This window comes from Sinocyclocheilus anshuiensis, unplaced genomic scaffold (assembly GCF_001515605.1).
Source record: "Sinocyclocheilus anshuiensis isolate Anshui unplaced genomic scaffold, SAMN03320099.WGS_v1.1 scaffold2322, whole genome shotgun sequence".
Classification (NCBI taxonomy): Eukaryota; Metazoa; Chordata; class Actinopteri; order Cypriniformes; family Cyprinidae; genus Sinocyclocheilus; species Sinocyclocheilus anshuiensis.
The window spans coordinates 450611-464539 of record NW_015556110.1 but is presented as its reverse complement, the minus strand read 5'-3'; the positions used below and the strand labels follow the sequence as shown (position 1 = coordinate 464539).

Sequence of the window (13929 nt, the reverse complement as noted above, 5' to 3'; positions counted from 1 at the left end):
ATTATATTCAGGGGTTTCTCCTACTTTTCATAGTGATATATAGCCTAGTGCCAGTTCTACCAGGAAGTGACGATTTTGTTCTCTTTGATTCATTGGATGGAAACGGTGCTTATTCGCAAATGTTTTAATGCGATATTTCAATTTTGCGCATAAGTTAAATTCGCAACTTTGGATGGAAACCCGGCTACAGATGCCTTTAACAACAACCATGCTGTAGTCATCATCACCATGAAGCACACAGAGATCTAAACTTTCTGAACATTTTTAAGAAAAATCAGGATAGCTACTTTTAGAAGTTTAAGTTTTACCAAACTTTTAATGGATAGTTCACCCAAAAATGTAATTTGAGGGTGTCATGTTGTTCCAAATCCATGTGATTGGGGTCAAACACAAAAGGAGATGTTTTATAATTCATTTTAATGATATTTTATCTGACTGTAAAAACTATCCATTAATTTTTCATTGTTTTTCTCAATTGTACATGATCTTTCTTTAGAAAAACCCCTAATTATTTAGACCATATGAAGATTATTATTTTTTTTTTTACATAATTCATTTTTAATTTTACATAATTGAACTGAATTAGTATGTTAAATTGTAAATTAATAAAAAAAAATTAAACCAAAATAATTCCAACTTTAAATCATGACAGGAATAGAGCCAACAGTTAAATTGACATTAAATTAATAAAATTACAGAAGACTGTAAAACTGATCACGATTATATTTAAAAATAATTTTTTTAGTTTGCATATTAAAAGCTTTGTACGAACAAATGTAAGATTTCTTCTTATTAGCTACATATGAATATTAAGTTATGCAGGCTTTGAAAAACCATATTTCTCTTATCCAGGATGCTGGGATGTGGACTGATGCAATACGGATCTGTAAAGACTATTTGCCCAGCAAGCTGAGTGTCCTTCAAAAGGAATATGAAAGCGAGGGCAACTGGTAAAAGAACTCCTTTACTATCTGTTTCTTTTTTTCTCGTCTTACTTTCATATGTGTCTCATTTGCTGTGTCAGAAAATCTTCCCATGTTTATTGTTCTTCAGAAACTAGGGCTCTGCAGTTGTGCAGAAAAACTAGAAGCTCTGAACTACATTCGGATTGGCTTCCCTCCTTTATTAGAACATGGCAGCTTTTTATCCTAAATTAAATCCATAATGAGCAGCTCATTAACACGCAGACACGCAGTAAATCTGTCTCCACTGATAATTTTCCTATTTTTAATGACTTGTGGGAAAACATCAAAGGCTTCTTTGCTGTCTTCCCTGGGAAGAAAAGGAGAAACATTTTGCATAGTCAGTTCAAGGCCCACTCAGCAGTAATATAGGCTTCTTGTATCATTAACCTATTTTCAATCAAGAGTTTGAACTTTCTTTCCATGTTGTGTTTATAATTGACTCTTCTGGTCACTTTATGATCCCAAAGAGGTATAGGATGTGTGTACCTTCCCTGTTGAACAAAACAGCATATGCTGGATAGGTATGTTTTGAAGCATGGCAGCTGGTTTAAGCTGGTCTTTAATTGGTCATGAGCTGGTTTAAGCTGATCATGTGCTGGTCCTAAGCAACTACCTCCTGCTCAGGACCAGCTTAAACCAGCTCGTGACCAACTAAGGACCAGCTCAAACCAGCTGCCATGCTTCAAAACATACCTAACCAGCCTATGCTGATTTTTTCAACAGGGTTCAGCCATGTGGCTTTGTTTTGCCTGTCCGTTGCGCTGAACCTTACTTAAAGTTGTATAAAGCAGAAAGTGGTTGAGTGCTTGCCTTCACAGCTGTGAAATTCAATTCACTTTCTGCAGTTTTAAAGCCATCATTGCTAAACATTAAAGCACACAAAACATGGTACTAGATTTTTTCAAGCTGAAAGGTTTTCATGTAGCTTTCACGGTTATTAACCACCAGGTCATCTCAAGACCTTTAATAAATAGGGGTTTCAAGCCTTCAAAACTCTCACAGTAAAATGAACTGCAAACTATCTAGCCGGCACTAATAAAACGGTAGTATTTTCTGTCGTTTTTCTTCCCATAGAGTACTATGACGTCAATAGTGACGGAAGGAAAGCAGGAGATGGTAAACATGTCTTACAAGTCCATGAGAAATAAATGTATATGTGTGTGTTTACAGGGGTGTGGAAGGCATGGTTGAGCAGGCTCAGGAGTGGGAACAGACAGGTGAATATGCCAGAGCCGTCGACTGCTATCTGAAAGTGAAGGACTCATCTAACATGGACTTGCTGATGAAGTGTTGGATGAAGGTAAAGTTCAGACTCGGAGACACCTGGCTGCAGTCACCATGTTCTCTAACATAAAGAACACTGTTGTCCAGAAAATTATTTTTATTAAATTTTCAATCTGTTTCAATCCGTTATTATTTTAGGAAATTTTCAGTGAATTTTCACATGCGAAATCCAGTCAATTTCAGTAGAAATCCACCGGGAATTTTGCACAAGGGTGAAAGAGTTTGCATCGGGTTCAGATGGTCTTGCAAATTCACCACTTGATCAATAGAAAGCTACTTGGTTTGAAAGTGACTTTTGTGTGAGCTGTGTTTCATATGTCGCCACACTATTGACAGTAGACAATTGATCTTTTTTTGCTAATGTGACTGCACCTTAAGACATTAGTTTATTATTTTTTTTAAGAAAAATGTATTTATTTATTTATTTATTTTAGAACCAAAAAACTTGACTGGAGCCAACAACAATAAATGAAACTAGACAAAACTAGTCAAAAAGTTATCACAATTATGTTTTAAATTATATGTTGTTATATTTATTTGCTTATTATTAAAATTTTGGTTATTTAAAGTCCCCATTAAATCAAAATTAAAGTTTTTTGGGTGTTCGCACCGCGCACACACTCTGCTCCGGTCCAGAGACACGATAGAACGGAGCGGATCACATGCGCGAGTCGGCGCAGACCACAAAATGTATCGGAGCTATTTGAATTCTACACAGAATGCTATATTTTATAGCAATGTGGATGAGATTGTGGCTGGCATACCCTGTCAAATGTGGCTTTACGGAGCTCAACGGCTCTGAACGGCTCTAGCCCAAGCTGTGATGTAAACAAACGCTATTGGCTATTTAAAAAGGGGGCGGGGCTGCTTGATATGTCCCGCCCTGTCTTCCTGTTTCAGTTAAAATGACGTCAACACATAGAGTAACGCGGCATGTTTCTAAGCATTTCAGGGGACCTTTAACAAAGATGCCTCGTTTACATTAAAGTGAATTTAAGACGTATTTTCATCTGCATCCCTTATAAAGTTTTACTGATTGATCTTTTCTTTTTTTCCATTTTAGTCAGAGTGTGTTGAATGTTTAAGTTTATTATTGCTTGAAGGTCTTGCAAAAATCAGACGGAATACTGTTAGCATTATATTAGACTAAAGAATTGTTTAAATAAAAATAATAAATAAACTGTGAAAAAGAAGACAGTGATCTTTTAACCTAGATTAACTACAATTAGAGAGCTACTCTGTTGACATGAAATATCTGAACATGAAAAATGTTTTTATGCTCATAAAGCACTTAATTTTTTATTGCATTTACAGTTTTTACAAAGGTTTTCTCATCTTTTCATGTCCTCCAGGCAGCAGAATTGGCCATTAAATTTTTATCTCATGACAAGGCTGTGGACATCAGTCAGGTCGTCGGGCCACACCTGATTCAGCTCAGAAAGTACAACGAGGTATGTTTCTTTTATTTTGTTTTTCAGGTATAGAATCACATTAAGTATATAAAACTCTCTATTTGACATTGACATTTGACAGATGCAATTTTGAGCAGAAATACTGAAAAATCCCTCCAAAATACTAGGCCTAGCTTTTTATTCTTTCTAAGTATTGTGTTTTGAGAGCGGCACACCAAGAGGAAATGGTGCTTTCAGTGCGCTTGTTTGCCCATGTGTGCGAGTGTATATTTAGTGTATGACACAAAAGCAATGTGACCGCACAAAAACCTCACAGACTTCATCTATTCTTTGGCGTCCTCGAGCCATGGACCTGTTGAGATACAAATGTTTTTTTTTTCTTTCTTTCAGGCTGCTGAGCTCTACCTCAACCTGGACCTTATTAAGAACGCCATAGACGCATTCATTGAGGGAGAAGAATGGAACAAAGCTAAAAGAGTGGCCAAGGAGCTCGATCCAAGGTGAGCCCTTAGCAGACTGGTCGCCCCTAACAACGCTACAGCCAACAATGTGAGAGGGAGGCAGTGAAATCACTCTCTCGCTGTCAGAAAAATCACTCAGTGCAACAAATGAAGTGAACGACAGCATAAGGCCAAAGAGGTGCAGACGGCCTTCGCAGTTTATCTCTGACTTTTATTTACGGCTGGAAAAATAGGTTTAGGAATCAAGTCTAAATGCTTTCCCGTTCTGCATGAGGTGTATTCTTAAGTAGAATATATATTTATGTCTTATTGAAAATACTGTGACGTCACTCTCTATAAGAGTTTGCCATTATTGAGGTTTTGTGATATTTCCTCTCTTCACAGGCTAGAGGAATATGTGGACAAACGCTACAAAGAGCACCTGAAAAATCAAGGCAAAGTTGACTCCGTAAGTTCACCTTATCAAATTAATTTGTCTATTTTCTGCTTTTATTATTAGAGATCGTACAGAGAGGACTTCAAATGATGGGTCAAGGTTTGGCTGCTTAGCCTTGGCCAGTTACCCTAGTGGTAGATGCTGGAACTACATCAAAATGGAAAAGCTTATCATCAAATGTAGATATAAAATAAAAAATGATTACAACATTGCTACACTATTGATAATAGACAACTGAACTTTTTAATTTTTATTTATTTATTTAAATTTATTTTGAATTAAACCAAAAAACATATTATTTTTTAATTAAACCAAAAATTAATGACTGAAATATAGCCACAATTTTATGAATCACAATTTATTTTATTGTAATAACTTACATTTATTAGCATATTGCAAGCGGCATATAAATCTAAATATATCATTATAATGTAGTAATGTTTGTACGTTAAAGCAATAGGCCATGAGAAGCTACTAATATACTAATAAAAATATCAGCCATTGTTATGATTAATGTAATTATTTATTATTATTAATATTTGTAATGTTTATTAGTAAATTATTCAATTTAATTATTAGTGGTTTTAATTATTTTAAATCCTAATTTGTCCTAATAGTTTTCATTTTATTTTTCCATTTTTCAGTATTCATTATTATTATTATTAATGGTCATGGATATTTATAAATATAATTAACATGGTTTATTTTGATATTATTAATATATTATTATTATTATTTTATTATTAAACAAAAAATTAATGACTGAAATAGAGCCACAATTTTATGAATCACAATTTTATTTTAATAACTTACATTTATTAGTGTATTGCAAGCAGCATATAAATCTAAATATGTCATTATATTGTAGTAATGTTTGGCCAATAGCTGATTTTATTTTGGAGGACTCTTAAAAGCATGAAATTTACTTATTTTTCCCCGCCTGCTGCTTCTGACATCACATAGTTGCCATTGAGATAAATGAGAATACTAGCAGATAGTTTTCTATCTTATTATTGTAGTATTATAGACCACCTTGGGAGACCGAAAGGGAACAGGATTGTTAATCAAACTCTTGTCGCCCACATGAGCAGCATCATAGCTCAAAATGTCAGGGAACTGCTAGCTGTCAGAATCCTGTTTAAGTTCAAACAAATAAAATCTATTTCCTAGCAGTGGAAGTTGAGGTTAAATGAGCATAACATAATACCGCAGACTGCAGCTCCTCCGCTCTGGTACTTCATTGTTTTCAGTTATTGTTGAGAGGAGAGAAAAATAGAGACGATTGGCTTGATTCAATTTAGAATAATAAATATGAGTCACCAAATTGATGTGAGTGCTTGCCTCTCATTGCAATGCTTCACTGGCAGTTTGGTTACAATCACGGAATGATGCAGGTCAGGGCTTTTTATTGAAAAGAAAGACAGAATGTTAACGAGGAAACTAGTTTAATGTACACTTACATAATAAAATGTAGGCAGTCAAGAATGTGCTATATCATATATTATGTTGTGTGTGAATGAGAAGAAATGTCTTTTTTCTCACCTTTTTGACTGTACGTTAAAGCAATAGGCAATGAGAAGCAGCTTTAAAGGCTTATTGTTAATAATAATAATGATAATACTAATAATTACAGTCATTGTTATGATTTACGTAATTATTTATTACTATTCTTATTTTTAATGTTTATTAGTAAATTATTCATACATTTTAATAAATGTTTATTTCATTTGAATCAATTTAGTTATTAGTAGTTTTGATTATTTTAAATCCTAATTTGTCCTAATAGTTTTCCTTTTATTTTTTTTTATTTTTCAGTATTCAATCATTCTTCTTCTTTTTATTAATAATTAATATTATTATTATTATTAATGGTCATGGTTATTTATTATATTTATAAATATAATTAATGTATGTTTTATTTTGATAATATTAATGTATTTTATATTTTTAATTATAATTGTATAATAATAATTTATAATAATTTTAGTATTTTTAGGAATAGTTTGAATTATTTTAAATCCTAATTTGTCAGTATTAGTTTTCCTTTATTTTTCAGTCAGTATTCAATTATTATAAAATATATTAATAATAATATAAAATATCAAGTTAATTATTATAAAAGTATAAAATGTATTATTAAGGATCATATAAAATGAACAATTGTTAATAATAATATTTGCATAGCTGTTTGTTTTCATATTTGTAATAATAAAATTATTAATATTTGTAATGTTATTAATATTACAATATTATTAATATTTGTAATGTTATTAGTAATTGTATAATTAGTTTTAAATTTAAATTTGTCCTAATAGTTTTCCTATATTTTCAATCAGTTGGTTGGAGTAGATGTGGTGGCTGCCCTTGACATGTACGCTGAGAGAGGACAGTGGGAGAAATGCATCGACACAGCCTCGAAACAGGTGCCAATTCATCTGCTCTTCCCCCCAGACATGTCAGTGTGGAAACATGGCAACATTTTCACAGAGTATCTGCCTTTCCCTTCTCCAACAGAATTTCAAGGTCCTGCACAAGTACATCGCTCTGTACGCCACTCACCTGATCAAAGAGGGTGAGGCAGAGAAAGTACTCAACCTTTACACCCAGCATGGCGTTCCCGCTTATTCACAGGTACATCCAGTCATGTCTACATTATGAATCAAACTCTTTTATTTTACAAAAGAAAGCAAAATGATGCATGATGCATCTCCTTCAAGCATAAGGACTTCTGGATTTCATCAGAAACATCTTCCCTTCCTTCTTGCAGAACTTCAACATTTACAAGCGGATGTTCCTGGAGTTTGTGAGCTTAAGGGACTGGGATTGTGCGGAAGCTTATCGGATGTGGGCCGATCTAAGGGACGTCCTTCTGCTGCTGGTGAGCTCTGGGTTGGGAAATTATTTAGCCAGTATTGATTCTATATTCAAGTGGGAAATAGTGAATCTTACAGTATCTCTGTGCTGTGCAGTGTGAAAACCTGAGCAAGTCTTCAGAAGCTAATTCTCCAGCCCATGAGGAGTTTGAGCAGATGCTGCTGGTTGCTCACTATTACGCCACCTGCTCTGCAGCCAAAGGCATTGACCAGCTGGTGTGTATATACTTCACAGCAGATCTTTGTTATGTGTTTTACATATGCATGTTGATATCATGTTATAGAGTGACATTTATAATGTTATGAAATATTTCTCTTTCAAATAAAACTATTAAGCAGCACTACATTTTTTTGAGCACCAAATCAGCATGGATCATGTGACACTGAAGACTGGAATTGCTGCTGATAATTCAGCTTTTCCATCACAGGAAAAAAATGACACTTTAAAATATATTAAAATAGAAAACTCTTCACTTTAAATTGTAATATTATTTCACAATATTACTATTTTTACTCTATTTGTGATCAAATACATTTAAAAAAATCTTAATGTCCAGACAACGTTCACTACTGCAGATATGTCTGGTCTTATTGCCCATAATCATCAGTTCTTGTTGTTCTAGAGAAAAATATTTGTTTTCATAATCTTTTGTAAATATATAGTATACGCGTTTCTGCTGTTGTAAAAACGGCAGTAATAAAGTCCTGTTCCACATTATTTCCTGCTGAAATTTACAATTTTTATTGATAAAAAGTTCAAAGTTTTGTCAATGCCTTGTCATATTGCCTTTCAAATGTGTAATTTCCATGTCACCAAACACAATTGGAAAAATAATGACTGATTTCAAAAAAGTTTCCAAAACAATCCCCTACCTCCAATCGGCTTAGTCCAGCCCCAATGTCATGCCATCGGTTAAGCCAATGTTGACTTGGCATAATAAACTGGGATAGGATGTGTATTTTAACATCCAAAAACATTACATACTTCACCTTTATGTTATCTGTGTCACTGTAATTTTGCATGTGTGTTTACTTGTCTACAGAATTCAGTGGCAGCCAAGTTGTCCATCTCTCTCCTGAGGCACACCGAGCTCATTCCAGCTGACAAGGCCTTTTATGAGGCCGGCCTGGCAGCCAAGGTGAACTCACAGTGAGCCCAGCTCCAAACACACACACATTCACTCATAGCTGCTTCAACCATTCATGTGAGACAGAGGACAGGATGGCAGCTAAGAGCCCTGGGAAATTGGCTTAATTCTCCTCTGTTTGCTCCAGTAAGAGTTCACAGCAAGTGTGAATAATTTGATTCGCAAAGCAGTTTGAGTTGCCTCGCATTGTGAAGACGAAGTGGCGATGTGTCCTCTTTCTGGAGTTTTTTTTTTTTTTTTACATTTCTTAAACTTTTTATTTTTAATTTGAGCTTCTTCAGTTCTGTGTGTCACTGATGAATATTTCTCATGCAGGCTGTGGAATGGGAGAACATGGCTTTTATCTTCCTCAACCGCTTCTTGGATTTGGCTGATGTAAGTAAAGACTTTTGATTGTGTGTGCAGTCTGATCTTTCAAATTAAACAAACTTAAACATTACAAATCACTTGAAAAGACTCCCCAGTTAATCATTGACTGTGCAGACTTTACAGAGTCAAAGGTTGGGGACATTAAGTTTTTTTTAAAGGGGTGGTTGATTGCGATTTCACTTTTTTAATGTTAGTTAGTGTGTAATGTTGCTGTTTGAGCATAAACAATATCTGCAAAGTTACGAAGCTGAAAGTTCAATGCAAACGGAGATATCCTCTTCAATAATATCCTCTGCTTCTCAATCGGGCTCAAACTGATAAGAGATATTAACGACGCCATTGTTTACAATACAACCGGAGCACATGCCGCTGAGGTGAGTGGCGGGACGTTAGTCGTGTGCTAGAGGCGGTTTAGCCAATCACAACACATTGGGCTAGCTAACCAATCAGAGCCCATCGCCTATTTCTGAGGGAGGGGCTTCATAAAAGCAGGAAATGATCAGCGTATTTCTCAGAGAAGGGACAGAGCGGTGTGGAATAAAGGTACATTATGTGAAAAATAATGCGTTTTTTAAAAAACGAAGCATTAACACATGTTAGACTGCACCCCATAAACACAATCAAGCCTAGAAAAAAAAACAGTGAACCACCCCTTTAAGAAAATATTTTATTTCGTGAAGATGGATTAAATTGATCAAAAGTGACAGGAAAAATATTTATATCGTTAAAAAATCTATTTCAAATAAATGTTGTTCTTTTTAACTTTATATTTGTCAAAAAATATTAAGCAGCACAACTGTTTTCATTGATGATAATAAAAAATGTTTCTGAGCAGCAAATCATATTAGAATGATTTCTGAAGGATCATGTGACACTGAAGATTAATGGCTGCAGAAATTCAGCTTTGCCATCACATAAACAAATTGTTTTAAAATATTTTAAAATAGAAAACATTTGTTTTAAATTGTAATAGTGTTTCACAATTGTACTGTTTTTATTGCATTTTTGATTAAATAATTGCAGCCTTGCAAATGAGGTGAGCAAAAGAGACTTCTTTAAAAATTATTAAAAACATCCTACCAACCCCAGACGTTTGAACAGGATTGTACCTTCTAAGGAAACTGGTTTCAGACAGACTTCCAAGACCTCATAATGTCATGTCTAATGATCTAAAACAAATTTAAGTGAACTTTAAACATAACCAAGTCGATATTTATAACAACACTGCTTATTACTGAGTAGAAATGGAATGGAATGGACAAAATTGACATTTATAAATTATTTTACTGCTTTCAGCTGCTCCTTCAAGTGCTATTTTTGCCATTTTTATTGTACTGTTTCTAATAACATTCTTTAAATGACCTTATTTCAGCAATTGTTCTAAATTTTCAGGGCATTGACGAGGGAACATTGGATGCTTTAGACCACACAGACTTCCAGGATACAGATATCCCATTTGAGGTCCCTTTACCTTCAAAGCTACATGTCACTGTAAGCCTTTGCCAAAAACACTGCACTGGTGCCAGTGTATTTATTTTTTTATCCTTTGTGTAAACTCTTCCCATTGGCTGTGTTTCAGGTGGAGAAGAGGGAGGAGATTAGGGAGTGGGTTCTGACTGTGTCCATGGACCAGCGGGTGGAGCAGGTGCTGCCAAAGGATGAGAGAGGCACGTATGAAGCCTCCCTAGTGGCTGCCGGCACTGGCATCCGGTCCCTACCTTGCGTCATCACAGGTGAGGCAATCTGCACAAAAGACTGTCCGGTGTGAAGCGATGTTTCCTTTAAATTGCTTGTGAACTGGCTCTTTTAAAGGGACAGTTCACCCAAAAATTACAATTCTGTCATTTACGCACCCTCATGCCTTTCCAAAGCTGTATTGCTTCTGTGGAACACAAAAGAAGATTTTTTTTGAGAGTGAGAGTGGGGCCCATTAAGTTCTAGAAGAATCAGAATCAGACTGTTGATCCACTGACAGACGGAGGTGGGCACGGAGAGCTGAGTTCTATTGTAAAAACAGCTAAAACATTCCTCAAAATGTCACCTTTTGTGTTATCAGAGAAGAAAGAAAGTTTTGAAGGTAGTTGATGACAGAATTTTATTTTTGGGTGACCTGTACCTTTAGATGTGTGATTATAAAACACAAAAGTATCTTTATTATTCTTCTTTTTATTTGGAACACAGGTTACCCTGTCCTGCACAATAAAATTGAGTTCAAAAGACCAGGGATGGCAGCAAATAAAGATGACTGGAATAAATTCTTGATGGCTACAAAGGTACATGTTAGTCATTGTTACCGCTGAGCTTTCACAATTAGTCTTCAATCACACCGCAGTCGTTTGATTTATAATTAATTTGTTCTCTTGATCAAAAGTTAACACTCGGGACTGAATTTATTAGCGTGTGTTTTGTTGAAGTAAATGTAAATGCTCTCTTTCGATGTATTTCATCATTGCTTTTTTTCCTTGTGGGTGCATTTGCAGTTTTCGCATTACTTCACAGTTTGTCCCATTCAATCCTGCCTGGGGTCGCCTGCGGTGCTTTGATCATGATTGCTTGTTTTTGTTTCACCCTTTAGACCACTCACAGTCCAGAATGTCAAGATGTGCTGAAATTTATCACACAGTGGTGCGGAGGTCTCCCTTCAGCTGGATATTCCTTCCACTAAGACCGGGGAAGGTGCACAATATCTATTTCTCTATCTGTCATCATCCTGTTCTTCACTTTCTCGCATTCGCCTCCCAGCTGTTCTGCTTAAACATTTAAACAGTCTTTTTCATTCTCTTTTCCAAAGGCAACGTTCACTTCTTGGTCATCATTCCCTCACCATTTTTTTTTATAGCTAAAGTATCATAAGGTGAAGATACATGAAGGTCATTTAATGTGTGTGTTAAATGTGCTTGACTGCAGAAAGCCTTTGAATATAATCTGTAAGTAACTGTAATACATACGCCACTAGTTCATATAAGTTGGATATTTTGATATTTAAACACTAAATAAAAAACGAATACTTCATAAAGATTGTCATTGTTCTCAAGGACATTTGTATGAGCTGAATATTCAGCTGAAATAAAAAAGCTATTTTATAAATCAGAATTATTGTTGAATTGTTAGGTGTGATAACATTTCTAAACTTTCTAAAGGCTGTATGCCTGTTGTGCATCATATTTTAAATAAATTAATTCTAAGACATTACTCATCAGTGGCGTTCACTGGTGTAATTTATTTTTATGTATAAATGATCAGCTGGTTTATGATAATTAATAGTCACCTGTCAAACAACGCCATCTTGTGGAGACCATAACGTGTTGGGGGTGAAAGAGGACACTCACACTTGTGGCCTGGTACAATTTTCACTTCTAATGATGTAATAATAATGTGGAGTATTCCTTTTTATTTCGAGCCAGATCTTTGTTCCATAAAAACGCATTAAACTATGAGGCATCATTATACTGCAAATATTTTAATATGTAAAAATAAACATCAAAGAAACTAGTAGACTTGTGGGTGGTTTTGATTTTAATTTCTAGTTATTATATAACTGGACGGATCGTTACACTGATGGTTTGTAGTTGAATTGCTTGTATAAACAGACAGTTAAGAAAAAAAACTGTCACAAGGAATGATTTATGGGGGTCAGACCTACTAAATAAGGCCTGAACAAGCAAAGTCAAAAGGTTTGGGCGTCAGGGTTAGTTAAAGTACATATGCTTATTTATGTAGTATATATATATATATATATATATATATATAGGTTTCTACGTGTTTTTAAACGTCTTACTAAATTAGATTACAAATCAGAGCGCGTATTTTCACCTGCAGGCAAACATAAACTGACGAATGGAAGGTAACCATAGCGACAGTACGCTGTTTAAAAAAAAATAAAAAATTTTTTGACGATAAAGCATTACAGGAATAATGTAATTATGCATTAATGTATTATAGATTTACATAACAAATACATCACAAAAGCTTTTTAGATGAGCGACGTTTATCTTACTGATGGTGGCGCGAAATAACAATTTGAAGGTCCTCGACAGATTACGTGAAACGCTGATTATTATATATTACTATAACATTACCTGAAAAATTACGTTTGTATTTACATTTTAATCTTTTAGCAGCTGTTTAAAATTCTTTAAAAACTTGAGGTGTTTTAAATAAACGGTATAATTTGCACCCTTAACAGAAACCAAAGTTAATGTTAACATTTGTCACAAACGTATAGTGTTCTGTGACCAATATATCTGTCATTTTTGCTTATCTCATTAAATAAATAACAATTAACACAGGTTAACTCTGTATTTGGTCATAACAGTAAGTGTTTTCCAACATTTTTTTTATTTGCAATTTTGAATGTTATTTTTCGAATCCAATGATTTGAAATAACTTACTTTGTGTCCCACTGCCGCTGTGTCCCCGAGTCCTTCAAGAATCAACATTTACAAAAATTACCAAATCGCTGATTGAAATACAGGGGCAGCTGAATTTAATCTGCGACCTAAATATTCTTTTGATGAAATATGCTAATGTAGGCTACACCTCTGCCTAATGAGGTTGATCTGACATTATGCAGTGTCCTCAAGTACCCTTTAAAGGATATAGCATTTTCGACAAGGCCGCACACGGTTCGAGTCTCAGAAAGGGCATGTTGCTAAAAGGCGGAAAATTCTGTGTTCTGTATAATTTCTCATTTTTCTCTACTGCGATATCTCATATTAGAGCACTGCTTCGAGGTTACATCATTCACTTCCAGTAGCTATGAGGCCCTTTATGTCACGCAAAACTGCGCGTGTGCATTTCTTTCTTAAACGTTGGAAATTAAAACTCCAGCCTTGGCAGTCTAGTAATGCACGCGTGGTTTATAAAATTATATCTTGATTGTCCCCATTTATTTGCCTTGAATTGCCTGAACGCTTAATCTGTAAACGCACGGAGCGTTATAGTTCTAGAACAGGAAGAAGGCCTGCACGTTCTATACTGA

The 13929-nt window shown here is 34.8% G+C and overlaps 1 protein-coding gene across 1 annotated transcript in view; it reads left to right on the top strand.

Moving 5' to 3' along the window:
• Positions 1–12391, top strand: part of ift172 (intraflagellar transport 172) — a 29090-nt gene extending 16699 nt beyond the window's left edge. The window contains exons 34-47 of the mRNA XM_016470745.1: positions 2136–2265; positions 3602–3700; positions 4052–4161; positions 4507–4570; positions 6895–6981; positions 7073–7189; positions 7326–7436; positions 7528–7647; positions 8475–8570; positions 8895–8954; positions 10341–10439; positions 10528–10681; positions 11130–11221; positions 11524–12391. Coding sequence (XP_016326231.1) covers positions 2136–2265; positions 3602–3700; positions 4052–4161; positions 4507–4570; positions 6895–6981; positions 7073–7189; positions 7326–7436; positions 7528–7647; positions 8475–8570; positions 8895–8954; positions 10341–10439; positions 10528–10681; positions 11130–11221; positions 11524–11613 — 1429 coding nt within the window. The 3' untranslated portion in view covers positions 11614–12391. The remainder of the gene's footprint in view (positions 1–2135; positions 2266–3601; positions 3701–4051; positions 4162–4506; positions 4571–6894; positions 6982–7072; positions 7190–7325; positions 7437–7527; positions 7648–8474; positions 8571–8894; positions 8955–10340; positions 10440–10527; positions 10682–11129; positions 11222–11523) is intronic.
• Positions 12392–13929: the final 1538 nt, after the last annotated feature.